Below are 18,980 nucleotides of genomic sequence, written 5' to 3'. Positions count from 1 at the left end.
TTAAAAAAAATTAATCAAACATACTAAATATAATAGTATGATATATTTGTACTTTCTAGAGATAAAAAGATAAAAAATACTTATAGAAATCTTTTAAAAAAAATTACTTGAAGTAATTGTTACTTTTTAATTTTTATATATTACATCTCATGACATAATATTTATATATTGCTACACATTGTGTGGTTCTAACTAGTACATACTTCCTATAAAAAGGGGGGGTAATTACACATAACCCACCTGTGGTTTGGGTGATAATCATTTTGTCTACCCGTGGTTTGAAAAGTATCACTTAACCCACCTGTGGCATGATCCGTTTGTTTTCCGTAACCCATCTCTGTTAAAATCAGGGGTAAATAGGTATTTTTGCTTAAATTTTATGTCTCTCTCCTCCCAAAACAAAAAATAGAGCAAAAATGCAAGAGAAACAAGATCAAAAAGTGGTATTTGTCTCTTTCTCCATTCACACAAATTTTGAAGATGAAGAACATGAAGAACATACCCAAAAAAATAAAAAGCCTAAGCCCCATTACCTCCCTCAATCCTTTGGCTAACTCCATCATAAACAGAAAGGCCAGTTCTGTTCAAGAATGAAATAAAGAAAAGGCCTGGAAACTAGGCAAGTTTTTTCCAATCATATTGCCCCATCTAACTATGATTTTGTTATGCTCTTCATGTTTTGTTTTGTTTTTTTTTTTTTTTGGGCTCCTTATGGTGCTGTATATGCGGCTGATAATAATTTGTTGCAATCATTATTCCAATTTTAGTGCCATCCCCACCTTCGCACACGCCCGAGGCTTCTCCAAGTCCATTGGTTGCTGCGAGCCCAAACCCAATAATGCTTGGCACACCCTTAACCAAAAACCACCATCACTATCGCCTGATGTTGATTCTAGGCATTGGACTTGCAATCACAGCAGTTGCTCTTATGATGCTAGTAGTCTTGGTATTTCTTATTCGCGAGGAAAACAGAAAGCTGGAGGATTCTAAAAAATTAGATAAGAAATCTTCAAAAACTTTTCCTCCTTCTTGGCCAGTGCGAAAATTTTAGGAAGGCATGGCCTTGGATCTTTTTATTACAGTCACATTCTCTCTTGGCATTGCTAATGCCATATGTCAGAAATTCTTTAATTTTATTTTTTCTTTAGGGGGTGGGATCTGGGGGTGGCATTTAGGGGGGATTTGGGGTTAAGTGCAGGCCCTTCATCTATGTTCGAAAATTCAGCTATAAGGAGATAAAGAAGGGCAGTGATGTTGATAGCTAAGGTTGAGGAGGGCAGTGGTGGAGTTAGCCAAAGGGTTGAGGGAGGCAATGGGACTTAAGCTTTTTATTTTTTATTTTTTGGTATTTTCTTCATGTTCAAAATTTGTGTGAAAAAATACCTATTTAGCCCTGATTTTAACAGAGGTGGATTTCGGAAAACAAACGAAGGGTTAAGTGATACTTTTCAAACCACAGGTAGGTAAAGTGATTTTCGCCCAAATCACAGTGAATTATCTATACTACTATTTAAGGGGCTTCCTCTATTTGAACCAGATTTTTTTTTTTCCAAAATACCCCTACACCCCTAGGTTCAAGTAGAGACAAAACTAAAGGACAGTCTGGTAAAAATACATGTCGAACTTGCACTAAAACATTACCTACAAAATATGAACACTCTTTTACTAATCCATTTTTTCAAAACAACTATAAGTTTATAGTTTTTTTTTAATATAAAAATAAGTTAAACAACCCAACAATGTTTATCCAATAACAAAACTAAATATAAAAAATTATAATTGATGAAAAAACAAATCATTAAATTTTAGTACATACTTAAAAAATAAAGGGATTTAGCCGTTCCCCAACCCCCCCCCCCCCTCTCTCTCTCTCTCTCTCTCTCTCTCTCTCCTAAACTTCCACTCTTCGGATAATATTGGTGCGTGGGACCCACAATGTTGGCGCCTGGCTTTCCATCCTCAGCTTCATTCTCTTCAATATCTCAATCCGTACATTACCCTCTAAATTCAAAAATAATTTCAAATAGAAAACTAAGAAAAGAGAGTGAGAAATTGTTCAAAACGTAGTTGAACTATGGAGAACTTAGTCATACTCTGCAACGCTAGCCCTCCATTGCCAATCCCATCCAAACTAGCCAACCAATCCAAGTTCTCAACCAAACCCACCATCTCTTTCCCCGTAAAAACCCACCCAAAACTCACTGACGCTCATTTGAATTCCCTCAGCAAAAATGGCCGCCTCAGCGAGGTCATAACCGCTCTTGACTCCATTGCTCAATCTGGGTCCAAGGTAAATTCCAATACTTATATCAATCTGTTACAGTCTTGCATTGATATGAACTCTATTCAACTGGGTCGGGAGCTCCATGCGCGTATTAATTTAGTTAATGATGTAAACCCATATGTTGAGACTAAGATTGTCAGCATGTATGCTAAATGTGGATCTCTGGACGATGCACGCAAGGTGTTTGATGAAATGGGTGAGAGAAACTTGTACACTTGGTCGGCGATGATTGGTGCGTGCTCGAGAGGGAAGAGGTGGAGGGAGGTTGTGGAGCTTTTCTTTTTGATGATGGGAGATGGTGTTGTGCCTGATAGTTTTTTGTTCCCAAAAGTCTTGCAGGCGTGTGCAAATTGCGGGGATTTTGAGACGGGGAAGTTGATAAATTCATTGGTGGTTCGGCTTGGGATGAGTTGTTATTTGTTTGTTAACAATTCGATTTTGGCTGTGTATGTGAAGAGTGGGAAATTGAGTTTGGCAAGGAAGTTTTTTGAGAACATGGATGAGAGAGATTCAACCACTTGGAATGCAATCATATCTGGGTATTGCCAGAAGGGTGAGATTGAGGAAGCTCTTAGATTGTTTGATGCAATGCTTGAAGAAGGGGTTGAACCGGGTTCAGTGACTTGGAACATATTGATTACTAGTTATAATCAGTTAGGGCAGTGTGATGTTGCAAAGGAATTGATGAAGAAGATGGAGAGTTTTGGAATAACTCCTGATGTATTTACTTGGACTTCTATGATTTCGGGGTATGCTCAAAACAACAAGAACAATCGGGCATTGGATCTGTTCAAGGATATGCTTCAGGAAGGGGTTAAGCCAAATGGGGTCACGATTACAAGTGCAATTTCAGCATGTTCAACTTTGAAATCACTAGATAAGGGGTTGGAAATCCATTCTGTTGCTGTTAAGATGGGTTTAATCAATGATTTATTGGTTGGAAATTCTCTCACTGACATGTATTCCAAGTGTGGGGAATTGGAAGCAGCTTGGAAAGTCTTTGATACGGTATTGGAGAAAGATGTATACACTTGGAACTCAATGATTGGAGGATATTGCCAGGCTGGCTATTATGGTAAAGCCCATCAACTCCTTATGAAAATGCAGGAATCAGGTGTATCGCCAAATGTTGTGACGTGGAATATGATGATCTCGGGATATATGCAAAATGGAGATGAGGATCAAGCCATGGATCTCTTCCAGAAAATGGAAAATGATGGGAAAACTAAGCGGGATACTGCTTCATGGAATGCTCTTATTGCTGGTTACCTGCAAACTGGGCAAAAGGACAAGGCGTTGGGTATTTTTAGACAAATGCAGTCTTCCTATGTTATTCCCAATTCAGTTACAATTTTGAGTGTCTTACCTGCGTGTGCAAATTTAATTGCTGGGAAGAAGGTAAAAGAGATCCATGGTTGTGCATTCCGTAGAAGCTTAGAGACTGAACTTCCTATTGCAAATTCTCTTATTGACACTTATGCCAAGTCAGGGAATATAATATATTCAAGAACCATTTTTGATGGATTGTCTTCCAAAGATATCATCACCTGGAACTCCTTGATTGGTGGATATGTTTTACATGGTCATGCAGATACTGCACTTGATCTCTTTGATCAGATGAAAAAGTTTGGAGTCAGACCAAATAGAGGTACCTTTGCAAATATTATTGTTGCTTACAGTCTTGCTGGAATGATGGATAAGGGGGAGAAAGCTTTCTCTAGCATCACGGAAGAGTATCAAATTATACCAGGTTTAGAACATTATTCAGCTATGGTATATCTATATGGCCGTGCAGGCAGGCTTGCAGATGCAATAGATTTCATTGAAGAAATGCCCATTGAACCTGACTCCTTCACTTGGGCTGCCTTACTAACTGCCTGTAGGATTCATGGAAATATTGGCTTGGCAATCCGTGCGGGGGAAAATTTGCTTGACTTAGAGCCAGGGAATTTTTTGATTCACCAATTAATTTTTCAGGCATATGCTTTATGTGGGAAGTCTGAGGATGCTTCAAAAATGACAAAGCTTGAAAAAGATAATGCATCAAGAAAATGTCTTGGGCAATGCTGGATTGAAGTTAAAAACAGAGTCCATACTTTTCTTGCAGGTGATCAGTCCTTGGATGTGCTATATTCTTGGATACAAAGAATAAAAGGGGAAGTCAAGGGACTCGATATGCAATATGGACTTTCTATTGAGGAGGAAAAGAGGGAAGAGATTGGTGGAGTTCATAGTGAAAAACTTGCATTTGCTTTTGCCCTTATAGGATCTCCTTCTGCACCTAAAGTTATAAGGATTGTAAAAAACCTGAGAATTTGTGGAGATTGCCATAGGACAGCCAAATATATCTCAACGACATATGGATGTGAAATATATTTGAACGACTCAAACTGCCTCCATCATTTTAAGAATGGGCATTGTTCTTGTAAGGATTATTGGTAGAGTAGGAACTAGGAAGACACAATTTGGGAATTTGGTTATCAGATCAGTTCCATCAAAATAATAGAGGCGTGTCGGATGGGTTCCAGATATACTTCAAGCTGTCATGGATCTTGTAACAGCATGTAAGTGAAAAAAATTTACTTAAAATTTGACTTATCCTGGCTACTTAATATTCTTTTGACATGTATTTTCTTGAAAAATCAGATTTTATATCTGTGTGCATTTCTTTGAACTGTAGGCTGATGAGTAGGCTTTTGTGCTGAGCTGGATAGAGATTTGAATCTATTTACATTTATTAGGCAGTTTCTGATGAGAAGATATGTGTCTATCCCATAGGAAGTCCATTTGTTGATAGTCTTCTTGGACACTAGCTGAGTTACTGATTCTAAAGGAAATTGCATTGCTACAGTGATTATCTGTGTGACCCATCAAAAAGTTCCTGTTCATGAATGGTCAATTTTGTGCATTTTTTTCTTTTTCTTTTTCTTTCCTATGATTGAATGAAGTTATCACCAATGAGCTCAATGGAACGTGCTCTCATTGTAAGAAAAGGTGGAGGTTCAAGACTCACTGGCTGCGTGTAATTACCATTATCTACATGGCATGGATTATATTTTCTGCAAAGTATGTTGTGCGAACATCAGTCTTCTTTCATCTACAATCACTGTGCATTATGCCATTAGATGAAATAGATGTGTATATTTTTCTTTTCTCAATTCAAATCTTACTTGATTATATTTTTATCTTGATAATCATTGTTTCTATGGCTTGAAATTATAAAGATACATTTGGTCTTCTAACCACTTCTAGTATATTACTTGATTCTAATTTTATCTTGGTAGTTGTTGTTTCTATGTCAAATTACTTCCATATACTTAATTGATAAGGAAGCCCTCATACAAATTTTTAATATTTTGTGTGGGGGGCAAAAAGATCCTGATGGGAATGTGGGCCTTTTGGGCCGTGTTAAGGAAGGCCGACCTGATCCTGGGTTTAGAAATTGTTAGTACTATGGGTCGGCCCATACGCCGAGCCGAGGATCCAGCCGAGGGTGACCTTATCCTCGGATGAACATTGAAGAACTCGGGATTTCATAGTAAAGATTAGGGGATGACATGGTTAAGGCCAATGGTTAAAAGGGGTGAACCCTAGAACGCCCCAGAAGCACCGGTGTTGAAGAAATGTCAAAGATAAAGGCTGCTACCTCCACATTAAAGACCCTGCACCTACCACCCTGGCCGCATTTATGGGGAAGTGACACCTGAACAGTAGAAGAGAAACTTCTGGTTACTATTCAAAGGCACTGAGAAGGGAAATATCTAGGCTAAGGGGGAGGTGGGGCAACACGTGTACAAAGTGTTCAAAAGAGAAGTATTTAAGGAGAAACCTGGAAGAGAAAGGGAGGACTTTTTGTAACCTAAAAAGAAAGAAAAGACTAAGAAAGAGATATAATATAAGAACAGCTCTCGGCTTACGTCCGAGGAGGCCAATTTACAATATTCCTTATTGTTTCCAAGTATTCGAAATCCTTAGTTTGTCATTTAATCCCCACATACTTCTAACCTGGGTTTCAAGCCCACACTCTACAAATTCATATTGTTTAAGGCTCATTGGGCCTGGGCCCGTAACTGTTCTTGGGGCCAGGTGCAATTGTGCACTTACATTTTGCATTTGAATTCTCAAGTGGGAAGTCTGATAAGAACTAGTTGGTAATTGAACTGAGTAATTAGCCAGGTTATGTCCTGCATAGCAGAGATTCTTGTGCAATTGACTTTTTTGCCCTAAAGCTTGGACCCCATGATTACGAACTGGTATATAATTTGACAAGTAATTCTTCTTATGCTGTTCCGCAATAACTTCTGCCAATTAAAATAATGCTTTCTTAAATATGCGATTAATGACTCATTTTTGGTATTGTCTGATTGATTAATTTCTTAATCTCCCCAGGGTATCTTGACTAGCTTCATCAGCTATCATGGCAACAAATTACCTAGGGCCTATGGTCCTAAGGTGCATCATTTCACACCACAGAGTAAGGCAGGTTCAATATGAACCAGGGCAATCCTTCTCATCAGGCAAAAGTTGTGTCTACGAGGAAGATGTGATTTTTATAGAGTTGATATTGTAGAAGTAAAATTTTTTTTTTCTCTGGCTGCATGATATCTGAAGGCTCTTATTACATAAATAGGTGTGTATGCAACCATCAAGCCAACACAATAATGACTTCAGGAAAAAAAAAGGTGGGGGGTGAGGGGGTGAGTGGGTCGACAATATGATGAACTTAAGCCAAATCCATATATTTTCAAAAATCTGTACAAGTCCTAGTGATTTTTTTATGAGGTTGAGAGTCGTCATATTCTCTCAAAATAATTAATTGAAGGACTCAAATTGTTCTCATTCAAGTTTTTTATCGTAGTTTTATTGATGCTAATATGAATGAACAAGTTTCTAAATTCCTTTTTGCTGATACATTATGTTATAGGTTCCATTCCATGGCATTTATGGTTTGTGGATGCCATGAGCACATGGTTATGAGCAAGGTCTGCAACAATTTCACCCACTAAAGAGTACATCAGTGTCGTGTGTTCAACAAGATGTATTTATTTCACTTTTTCTTATGTTAATCTACTTGAAATAAGTGCATCTTATTCAACCCAATTAGGGTATGCTCTAAAAAGGAGCAGATCTGTTGAGAGCCTGAGACTTTGGAGTTTGGACAGGCCTGACCCCAGTGTTATTGATGGCATGCATAGTTGCCACTAGTATCCAAGCTGATGAAGATAAGAAAGGCCATTTCCCATTTGAGATTTAAGTTTGTTGCATGGAACAATCGTTTGAGGATCAGAAATTGTTATGGAAGGGGAAGGGTCTGGGATGGGATGAGAAGCTCTTAGTTCCCTACACGTTAACAATTAGAATGAGAACTCCAACCTGAAATAGACCTGTTTATTGTGGTTGACCAGAACTCGATTGTCATTTCTAATTTTCTGCATGTATATGATGGCCAGAATCTGCAAGTGGCTGGGTCATAAAAAAAATACACCATCGTCCAGTACTCCAGTGGGTGGAAGCTTAGGTTGAGACTATATTCTCTATCCCAAATCTCTCCCCACTCTTCACTCCATGTGTTGGCCAGGTGGTACCTACTACCTATATCAGTGTTCGGTGCTAACGAATAACTTTGTAAGGTTTTTTAAACTCAGCCTCTTTGAACCATGTTCTTTGAGAGCCTACCACTTTTCCAATATTTATTAAAACGACCAAAAAACAAACAAATAAATAAATAAAAAGTTTTCAGTACTTCTGCAGAGTTTACCACTTTATCCGCTGACCAGCTAGCCAATTCTCAGCTTTTTTTTGAAGATATGGAAAAAGGTTGCAAAGGTCCATCTATGCAGGTAGGGTAAATTGGAGAACCTTACTTCTGCATTTAGAATTTGATCCCTCAGGTATCCGCAGAAGCCACAATGCCCAGCTTTCTTTTAAATATATGGAAAAAGTTGCAGGGGTCCAGCTGCTTCTGCATTATATCTTTTGATCCATAAAGGAGGAAACATATATAGAGATACATGTCTCTTTTTTGAATTCTCATCTCTTTAATCACCTTATAACTAAGAGCAACCACATCAGTTCCTCTAAAATCATGTAAAATAGAAAAACATACAACTTTTACACATTTTGCCTCAAAAATGCTCCACATCAATTCTTCTAAAAGGGTGTAAAATTGTGCAAATCCATCCACGAGCTACAGTAACCGTGTAAATATACATGGCTACTGTAACTCATCCATTTATTATTTTATTGATTTCCTGTTCGCACATTTTTTTCTCTCTCTTCTCCGTGCTCAACAAACTCAGTAATTGCTCATCTTCTTCTTTTTTCTCAGATGCACACAAACACACCCACACACAAACACATCCACATAGACAAATCAACACAGAGATACACTTGCTCAAAAAAAAATAAAACAGAAATACACAAACACAGATCGGTGCTTAATCGGAACGACCGGTGCTTGACTGGATCGGAGCTCGTGAGTCTTGCCTGTGGATCGTGGATCGGAGCTCGTAGATCGAGGATCGAAGCTCGGAGCTCGTGGATCGCGGATCGTGGATCAGAGCTCATGGATCGGAGCTCGGAGCTCGTGGATCGTAGATCGGAGCTCGGTGCTTATGGATCGGAGCTAGGGAGAGTTGATCGAGAGAGAGAGTTTTTCAGGGGAGAGTTGATCGAGAGAGAGAGAGAGAGAGAGAGAGAGAGGGCGTGTATATATAGATAGATATATATATATATATATATATATATATATATATATATATATATATATTCGAGTAGTTAAGAGAAATAATTAAAAATTTGAGAAAATTGATTATTTAATTAAAAGAGGTGAAAAAATAGATGAATTGATGTGAGTGTTTTGTAAAAATAGATGTGTAAAATAGAACTAATGTGGTTACTCTAAGTTTTAAAAGGTTTATTGAAGACAACGAAGAAAATTAACATAACATGAGGCGTGTGGCTTCTTGAATTAGATTTGCAGCCTTGGAAAATATAAACTTGGTTCTTGAAACCATGCTATTTGCTTCGACTTGGTAATTTTGACGTGTAGATAAAACCATCAGCTGCACCACTAAGAAGGCCAGAAGCCGTCCGATTTGAGCTGGCGACACTCTGGTCTGGAATCGAGTGGTAAATCGATGGCATAAAGTGATGGGATTTCCGGATTTGTATAATATAGAATGCTGAAAACGAGATTCTTTGCGTATATTAGAGAGAAAAATCTTACGTAAATTCCGTACTGCATGAAGATCCTGTAAATATCCCATAATAAGTGACCATTTCCATACCACAAAAGCACAAAGTAAACCATCAAAAAAGTGATTATATTTTCCAGTACGTAGCTGAATAATAATCAATGATTTGCCCTTATCTTTATTTTTTTAAGAAAAAGTTTGGTACCACAAATTAGTGCACAACTCGCCCATGTGGCGAGTTGTGGTTGGTAGAGGGCTGATAGTTGGTCACTTCTCCACTAACCACAACTCGCCACATATGCGAGTTATGCACAAAATTGTGCACTAGTTTGTGGCACCAAATAAACTTTATTTTTAATGTTTTGAGATCGTGAACTCGATGCACAAACATATTCAAATTCGGCAGACAGAATAAAGAGCTAGCCAACCCTGCTGGCTGGCCCCTATTCTGAATTCCTTTTCTCCTGTAATTGACTAATTGTATTTTGTAGTACGAAAAATTAAAATAAGACAAAGAATAACGACTGTGCAATTCAAATTGAAATAAGAATAAGAATAAACGTAAAATCATTTGTCACAAATGATTGTCACAGATGCATTATGCATGGGAGTATCAAGTATGGGAATGGGACTCTTCTAGCTATTGCCACCCCTACATGCACACAAGAAAAATGATGCTTTTTTTTTCTTTTTTCTTTTTTTTTTTCTGGGGATTTATGGGGTATCTGATTCTCTGCCATTGAATGTTTTCCCTCCATAGTGGAAACAAGAATTAGCTTCTACAAAATTGTAAGCTAGAATTTTTTTTTATATATCTCCACACGCAAAAAACATCCTTTAAGCTCTCATTTATAAATTCCTCTCCCATCTTGCTTACAAGTCAGTGCAACACTTGTCCACGCCCCTCAACTTGCTCTCTCGACCTTCCTCTCAAGTCTTTGATCACTGCTGAAAAATGGTAAACAAGGATACTAGTTTCAGTTCTTTGCCTTTTTTTGGATGAATTTTACATGGTATGTTTTGTAGCATGTCGCTTTGTTTTTAGTTTAGGAAAGTTGACTGATCGGTTGAATGTTGTTGCGGCAGAGTTTGGAGGCTAGCCAGAAGAAACCAATAACAGTTGGGCCATGGGGAGGCCAGCATGGCTTGTGTTGGGACGATGGGGTTTACTCATCTGTGAGGCAGTTGGTGATAGCTCATGGAGTGGGCATTGACTCCATCCAAATTGAATATGACAACAAAGGGATTTCAATGTGGTCAGAGAAGCATGGTGGAAATGGAAGCAACAAAATAGACAGGGTTAGTCATACAAGAAATGTTTACATAGCATTATCCATAGCATTGTTGTGGCTTTTTGCTGTGTCCATAGCATTATCCATCTAGAAATGTTTACATAACAATATTGAAATTGGTCATTATCTTGTTTTGGAGTTAACCATCAATGAAGTTGCTATGTACAGTATAAACAATGAAAAAAAAATTCTGAATCTAAAAGGTGTTTAATAGGGTTTATGCCTTGCAGGTCAAGCTTGACTGCCCAGATGAGTTCCTAACTTCAATACATGGACACTATGGTTGCTTAAATGAATGGGGACCAGTGTTTGTTCGATCACTTTCTTTTGAAAGCAACAGGAAAACATATGGACCATTTGGTACTGAACAAGGAACCTATTTCTCATTCCCAATGGCTGGGGGCAAGATTGTTGGGTTCCATGGCAAGTCTGGCTGGTATCTTGATGCAATTGGAGCTTATTTGAAACCAGTTGAGAAGCAATATTCGTCCAATGTTATGCTCAAATCACAAAGCTACGTTGCTAATGGGACTGAGAAGGTTGGCTACTCTGTAATACAAGGAAGTGTTGGAGAAAACTTTGATATAGTTCTTGCTGTAAGACAAAAGGATGAATATGGCAACCCTCTACAGAAAAAAACTAGGGAGTTTTCTACTACAGAATACAACGAGGTAGAGATCAAACAAAAGGTAAGCAACCTCTATTTTAGAAATTTCTAGTCCAAAAATAATAGGGAGTTTACTCTTTTCTTCTCTTTTATATGTTGCACAAGATGGAATTAAATTAAAGCTTCATTTCATATGCTTAGTATTGAGCAATCTCTATTAGGAAATTTCTATTCCAGGGAGAAAAAAAGTTTTACTTTTTCACTTCTATATGTTGCACAAGATGAAACTTAGATTAAAGCTTCATTTTCAGGTGCCAAGCATTGAGAAGGTGCCCTCAAAAGTTGATGGCGCTGTAACATATGGACCCTGGGGTGGTACTGGCGGGTCTACATTTGATGATGGAACCTACACAGGTATTAGACAAATTAGTTTGTCACGCAATGTTGGAATTGTTTGGATAAGAGCCTTGTATGATTGTGATGGGGATGCCATATGGGGAAACAGACATGGCGGCAGTGGAGGATTTAAAAATGAAAAGGTGAATCAAGCTCTTTCCATATAGCGTTTAAATACTTATATCTACAGTACCTATTAGTTTGGGATCAAAATTCACCAGCATATTTGTTGTGCACTTTCTGCAGATAATCTTTGATTTCCCATCTGAAATTTTGACACATATAGTAGGCTCATATGGTCCTCTGATGTACATGGGGCCTAGTGTTATCAGGTCACTCACTTTCTACACCAATAAAGGGAAGTATGGGCCATTTGGAGAAGAACAAGGAACCAGTTTCGCCACCAAATTGAAGGAAGGAAAGATTGTCGGTATCCACGGGAGGAAAGGTTTATTCTTAGATGCTCTAGGTGTACATGTTATAGAAGGGAAAATAATGCCACTGAATCATTGTGCTTCCAATGCAATTATACCTTACGAACCTGCTGTTTCTGAGTTAGATAATCCTCACTGGTCCAATAAACTTGCATTAGCAAAGCAAGTACCAAGTGAAGAGGTAATTTAGAAGCATTCTCTGCATTCCTATTTGTATGCCTCTAGGAAACATTATACGGATGGTTTATTTATCAAAAGCTTTCTATGTAATTCCAGGTTGCTTTTGGTGTGATAAAAGAACCAGCTCCATGTGGACCAGGTCCATGGGGTGGAGATGGAGGGAGACCATGGGATGATGGTGTGTTTTCGGGGATCAAGCAGATATATTTGACAAGAGTAGCAGAAGCCATTTGCTCGGTTCAGATTGAGTATGATCGAAATGGACAAGCGGTTTGGTCCATTAAGCATGGAGGTAATGGAGGAACCGCCACACATCGGGTATTACTATTATTATTGTAGTTGTATGTACCATTTCCTTGTTTTATGAGCATACAATGATTATCCTATATTTACATGTTGAGCTATTTTGCAGATAAAATTGGAGTACCCACATGAAGTACTGATTTGCATCTCTGGTTATTATGGTTCAGTCAGTAGAGATGAGCGACCTAAAGTTATAAAGTCGCTAACATTTTACACCAGTCGAGGGAAGTATGGTCCATTTGGTGAGGAAATAGGAACATTCTTCACATCAACCACCACAGAAGGCAAGGTGGTCGGTTTTCATGGTAGGAGTAGCTCGTACTTGGATGCCATTGGAATCCATATGCAACACTGGCTCGGAAATCAAAGAACTGCAAAGTCATCCATCTTCAGAAAGTTCATTTGAGCTAAGTTTTGATCCGTAATGAAAGTGATTAGTTGGCATTCATGGTCCATAAATCCATGTTTGCTTGAAGTCATTGGAGTCCATAGGCAATAATGGTTGGGATTTAAATACCCCCAAAGCCACCTCTTTTCATATTGTTTGAGTTGATTAATGTTTTCTTAATAAGCATGTTTGCTCCATGGTCAAAAATTTGTACTCGCAGTCTGAAATGACGCTTGATTTATTAGTGCTCGTATGGTAAGCGCATTTTGGTATTTCTCCCAGCTTACTTATATTTGTTTACCGTTGGAATTACTAAAAACAAAGTGCCTACCATCACCAACTTCTTGGAGTGCAGAATGAAAAATTCTCATAGATGGAGTTTGTCATTGGATTAGGGATGATATTAGGCATAAAGTGTCTCCTTTTGTAAAATGGTTAAGAACCCTAAACATAGATAACTTCTTTCATCTATTTCAAACATAGGTTGGGAGTCTAGTGACACCAAATTTGATGTTTTTAGGAGAAGTGTCACTAGCAAAACTCCTATCATTGTGCAAAGAACCATATAAAATAAACACACACACACACACACACACACACACACACACACAAAGCTCGCTTTTGAAATTTGGCTTCTTGTAAGTAGCCATAAAACCAAGTCACCAAAAACATACAATACGTGTCAAACAGTTTCATGGATTGCACAAGGACAACTTGCATAGCTTCAACCAGCTCCCACAAAATCAAGGGTTATTGTCAATGGAATAGAGCAAATACTTGGTGATATTCGTTGGGTAATGCTGCAATTTTCACTGTGTCTGATCAACTCAATATAAAAATTCTAAAATAGCTCCAATCAGTTGAACATAAAATGATATCCTAAAAATGTTAAAAGACTATTGCATAGCCATTTTATTTTTTATTTTTTGGGATAAGCAGCCATTTGATTAGTTTAAAGGGAAGAGAAATCAAAAAACATTACAAGCATTGCTTATCAACTTCAAGTTTGAGGCTTTGGGCAGAATGATGGTAATTCCAGTCACGCAACTGGATAGTCTTGGAATCTGTATCCTAAACCAGTGAGGTCCTTGCACTGAGGACAGGAAGTTCTAGAACCCATCAAGCAATGCTCAACAAAAAATTTAAAGACACTTGAAATAAGGTAGACAACAACAAAGCATAAGGCTTTCCTCACTCTGTTGAGGTCACTCGAAAGCATTTGACTCATTGTAAATTCAAATTTTGTTTTGAAGCACAGCAATTAGCTTATCCAAAGCATATTGAAATTGATTGCATCTAGAATCTTACAGGAAACAAAATCTGCTAACATAATTACTCATCATCAAAGTTCCAATTCTGAAATGAGGCAACAAACCAAGTGGTTGGTTTATTAAGCAGATGAACTGGAGGCTTCCTCCTTTTCTTCAACTGAAAATGGTATAGGTTTGGTTGGGGCTGGCAATCGGCCGATGCTATCAACTTTATCCCTTTGTTTTGGGGGAGGCCTAGCTGCTTTTGGCAACAACCTGCCTTTCTTTTCAAACCACTCAGGCTTAAGCAGTGCTCGGAAGCCCAATTTGTTGTAATACACTCTTCTGACAGACCCACCAGCAGCTTCAACTGCTTCCTTTGCCCTAACTGTGACCCTTGAAATCTGTCAACGTCATATATAGGTATAAGTAAGATTCTCAATTTAAGAGCATCTGATGTCTCATTGAAAATGCAGCACATAAATAAAATTATGGTACACACCAAGAGTCACCAAACTTACTACTAGCTGTGAACTTTTACAAACAGATATATATATTCTTCTCATCCATATACATCAGAAATAAGATGTTAGAAAATGATAACTTTTACAACCCCCTGAAAATATAATGAAACCACCTGAACCTAAATTGTGGGATTAAAATAATATGGCACCAGAATATAAGTCGAGGAATATATATAGATGACATTTTTTTCTGTTTTCTTTTTTCCTTTTTTATTTCAAATTCAACATCTGGTAAAAGAAGTGCAGTGCTCTCAACCCACCAGGTAGATATGTTCATCATCCAGCCAACAAAAGTTGCAACAGTTAAGACAGAAAAGTGAAAAATTCAATGTGAAGAGCAAAGCAAGAATGATGCCATGGCCAACGAACAGAAAACACAAGCAAAAAGCCCAAGGATAAAGATTTACCTCCAGATGAATTGGCCACTTTATTTGTTCAGCACCACGTCCCATCAATCTTACTCCATCTTTTATCTGCTTCCCTATTGCCCCTGTATCCTATTGCAATAGTTATAGCCAGAATGAGACAAAGTGAATCAATCAAATGGTTCAAATTTGATAACTAGAGAAGAAAGTCACTGTACCTTTAGTGTTTTCATTGTAATCAATTCAGAAGAATCAATCTTCCCAGCATTTATAAGTTTGGCAATTTTTCCCAAGCCTACTGGCTGCCAGAAAAAGATAAAGATTTATAAGCTTGGCATTTATACTCAAGTAGTTATCAGGAAGTACTTTTTTTTTTTTTTTGATAGGTAGATAGTGGGGGAGAAGGGAGGTAAGGTTCGAACCACAGAACACTATGTTAACAAAAAATGTCAAAATAGATCAATCTATCCTAAATATTGAGAGAGATAGAGAATAAAAGTTGATAATAAGAGCTCCTGCCATAGCCAATACTTCTGCACCGAAATATTGATATCCAAACCAAGAAGATAAGCAAACTTTCTTATTTGGATGCAAATTAGTGATAAAAAAAATTAAAATAAACATAACAATGTTAAGAGGAGAAAAGGCATAGCCAAGGTGCCCAACACCACCAAATTATTGAAATTTTAGCATGCAACAAGCATACAAAGTTGGCAATATTGTTGTATTTTCCTCCCAGACTCCCGGAAATTACCATTCCTGATTCTTAGGCTCTACAGATATGTCAGATTTCTTAAGCATAGAGATGAACATACAGCATTAATTCTAAGGACAATTTAAATACTAGCCAGGTGACTTATAAAACTTATTCCATGGCCCAATATCTGGCAGAAATATTGGACGAAAATCCATAACTTTAGTAATATTCCAGGCCCCAAATTCTAACTTCATCAACTCACTCACGGGTTCAAGTCCTAAAATGGCCATCCACAAAAAATTTTGATCAACCACACTTTGGCTGGGTCATTTCCCAAAATGCTATCCACATAATTTTTTTTTCCATCCACCAGGTAGGACCTTTTAACTTGTGATCTCCATTATCACTTAGCAGAAACATTTGCAAATGACACTCCAAAATCCCACCCCATTTGTCCACTAGGTCAAAGCATTTTGACCTTATTACTTTCTTTTTTTTCCTGAGAATGAGAGAAAGGGTAAAATACTTATCAATTGGCACTCCCGCTGTACATAAAAAGATTGTGTCCACTTGTTAGCAAGAACATTATTTCAACAAATTTCAAATTTATCCAAAATTGTTATAGAACATGGTCTACAATCTAAGCTTGTAATTTAAGGGCATAAGATTTTTTTTTAGTTGGTGGTTTAAAGGCACGAGCATTGATCAATCAATATAAGAATGTCCCCTAATTTCAAAACTTTTTACCACACTATTTGATGATAAACAAGTTACATGCCTCTCTCACCCCCACAGTTTCTTAGCATATGAATGATAACTTGAAGCCAACAGAGCTACCCCTGGACCCTCTAATAACATACCAACCTAGAGCAAAATGCTATTACAATATTTGCACTATTTTCTTTACTTAGATATCACAATATTGACTTGTATCCTCAATAATTTCTATAATAATAATTAACAAGAAATTAAATCCAAAAACAAAGCTTTTTTATTTTTTTATAGGTATAAAAAGAATTCTATTGATATGAGATTACCTTGTGAAATTAAACACGAAGTAATCTAAAGAATTACAATTGGAAAAATATATACATATGGATCAACACTATGAAGGAATGAACATAGTTACTATCTGCAATACCCGATACAAAACACCATTCATAAAGAGAACTAATGAAGTATGTGCTATTGAAATCTTAAAAATTAAAAATTAGGAAGCATAATATATATATATATATATATCAACTAGATACCAATCTAACTATCATTTCCCAAAACCCCACCATTCATATCCTTAAAAAAAAAATAAAACTCCAATTTTCTTTCACATTCCTTCACTTTCTCAGTAACCAACCAAACAAAGAGTACCACAACAATTAGATGAGAAAAGGGTACCTGGAAAGTGAGGCTAAAAGGGTTTTTGAAACCACGCTTGGGCAAGCGACGACGAAGTGGGGTCTGACCACCTTCGAAGCCGAGCTTTCCTGAGCCTCTGGCTCTCTGACCCTTGTGACCCCTCCCAGCGGTCTTGCCTTTCCCTGACCCAATCCCTCTACCCTTCCTCGTCTTCTGCTTCCTCGGCACTTTGTCCCTCAAATCGTTCAGACTCAAAAGGCTGTACGCTCGAATGCCTTCAAAAATCACAGGAACTTTTGATGTCAATATGGGGCATTGGCATTGTACGAAGCATAGAGGTTGGAGTGTGGGGTTGGGTTTGAACGATGGGATCAGGATTGAGCTGGAGAGAAGGGAACAAACTCTTCTTCTCAGCATTTCTTTTTCTGAAGATTGAAGAAGAAGTGGATGTGGGTTTCAGGGGTTTTGGATTGTGCTGCTCATTTTGGGAGATGGGTCTACTTGGTTTTGGTTTTGGGGAGTTGATTGCTTTTGCTGCCATGGCCATATGAGCTCACTGAGGTTTAAGGAATTAGGAGTTTGGAGATGGGTTGGGATCCAATACGCTATCGCTTTTTGCTCTTGGGTTGTAGTGTCTGTGGTTGATCTATATCGGACGGCTAGAAAATCAATCACTTTATTTTTGCCAATTACTTTTATTAGTTTATTTCTATTAGAGCGTGGTACCAAAAGTTTAGTAATTTGACACTACAAAAAATTACTTTATTTATTTTAATATTTTACTTTACAAAATACCTAACATGGAATTTTATTATAGCATTTAACACAATAAAATAATATATATTTATTATTTACGACAATAAACGACAATTACCACCATTAATGCAATAAAATAATATATTAGTAAAAAAATTATTTTTAGCATTTTAGCTACAGTGCATAGCTATTTTTGGACATTGTAACTCAATAGTTAAAAAATATGACTTTTGCTCCACTGATGTAGCACACTTTTGTTATATTTAATTGCTAAACTTGGCATTTTACCTATTTGCCTCCCCCATACTAAAGCCCTTTTAGTTGTCTTTTATTTTCTCTAGGTTTTGTAAATTTTAACTGAAGTAATTTATTTTTTTAATTTTGTCCCATTTTTTAAACTTTCTCGAAAACATTTTGTTTTTATTTTTCTCAATAGATTAAAAAAAAAAATACATTCAATAAGTAGCAAACTCATTTTACATCATCAAACAATAATAATATGCTACATCATCATTTTACTAAACAAATAATAGATATGCTGCGCACAATTTAAATTCAAGAAATAAAAATTTCCAATTCCAAGGATCAACCAATAATCTATCCACTGATCAACCAATAACCTGTAACCTCCAATCACTAGAGATGCCGATTTTAATTTTATGTTAACCTCAACAATTTTTGATAGTTCTCACTGCCAAAAATCTCCTCTCTCTATCACTTTATCCTCTTCCTTACTAGGCTTGTCGAGATCTCTTTATCGTTTCTATCCGATTCCTCCGTATTCTTGTTACTAGATCGCTCCTCCCAAATTTGCTCCATTAGCTATTAGTTTTGTTACAAACAACTGTTGCTCTAGAGAATTGTCCACTATTTCCAAATGTGACAACCCTCAAGCAAGTAGGGTCAACTTTTACCTATAGGGTCAACTTCTCTATGTTTAGACTTTAGAGCC

The 18,980-nt window shown here is 37.3% G+C and overlaps 2 protein-coding genes across 2 annotated transcripts; one reads left to right on the top strand and one right to left on the bottom strand.

The window, feature by feature from the left end:
* The first annotated feature begins 1,931 nt into the window (after nt 1-1,931).
* Nucleotides 1,932-13,352, top strand: LOC142607420 (pentatricopeptide repeat-containing protein At1g19720). The gene is made up of 8 exons (XM_075778951.1): nt 1,932-4,722; nt 7,209-7,230; nt 10,567-10,779; nt 11,003-11,461; nt 11,691-11,918; nt 12,022-12,390; nt 12,486-12,707; nt 12,802-13,352. Exons 1-8 carry the CDS (start codon nt 2,075-2,077, stop codon nt 13,096-13,098), a joined length of 4,458 nt encoding a protein of 1,485 aa, XP_075635066.1. The 5' UTR covers nt 1,932-2,074; the 3' UTR covers nt 13,099-13,352.
* An 891-nt stretch (nt 13,353-14,243) lies between these two features.
* On the bottom strand, nt 14,244-17,834 carry LOC142643593 (uncharacterized). The gene is made up of 4 exons (XM_075818285.1): nt 17,312-17,834; nt 15,438-15,521; nt 15,262-15,351; nt 14,244-14,734 (listed from the first exon to the last, which is right to left on the bottom strand). Exons 1-4 carry the CDS (start codon nt 17,687-17,689, stop codon nt 14,471-14,473), a joined length of 816 nt encoding a protein of 271 aa, XP_075674400.1. The 5' UTR covers nt 17,690-17,834; the 3' UTR covers nt 14,244-14,470.
* Nucleotides 17,835-18,980: the final 1,146 nt, after the last annotated feature.

This window comes from Castanea sativa, chromosome 1 (assembly GCF_040712315.1).
Source record: "Castanea sativa cultivar Marrone di Chiusa Pesio chromosome 1, ASM4071231v1".
In the NCBI taxonomy this organism is placed as follows: Eukaryota; Viridiplantae; Streptophyta; class Magnoliopsida; order Fagales; family Fagaceae; genus Castanea; species Castanea sativa.
Note: the sequence above shows the minus strand (reverse complement) of the source record. Positions and strands in the feature narration are given on the sequence as shown.

Excerpts from the sequence above, each read along its gene's own strand:
- LOC142607420 (XM_075778951.1), top strand. The coding sequence starts at position 2,075 with ATGGAGAACTTAGTCATACTCTGCAACGCTAGCCCTCCATTGCCAATC. Across the intron at positions 4,723-7,208 it reads TGTTCTTGTAAGGATTATTG|GTTCCATTCCATGGCATTTA; the intron begins GTAGAGTAGGAA and ends ATTATGTTATAG. Across the intron at positions 10,780-11,002 it reads GAAGCAACAAAATAGACAGG|GTCAAGCTTGACTGCCCAGA; the intron begins GTTAGTCATACA and ends TATGCCTTGCAG.
- LOC142643593 (XM_075818285.1), bottom strand. The coding sequence starts at position 17,689 with ATGCTGAGAAGAAGAGTTTGTTCCCTTCTCTCCAGCTCAATCCTGATC. Across the intron at positions 15,352-15,437 it reads TTACAATGAAAACACTAAAG|GATACAGGGGCAATAGGGAA; the intron begins GTACAGTGACTT and ends CTATTGCAATAG. Across the intron at positions 14,735-15,261 it reads AGTGGCCAATTCATCTGGAG|ATTTCAAGGGTCACAGTTAG; the intron begins GTAAATCTTTAT and ends TGACGTTGACAG.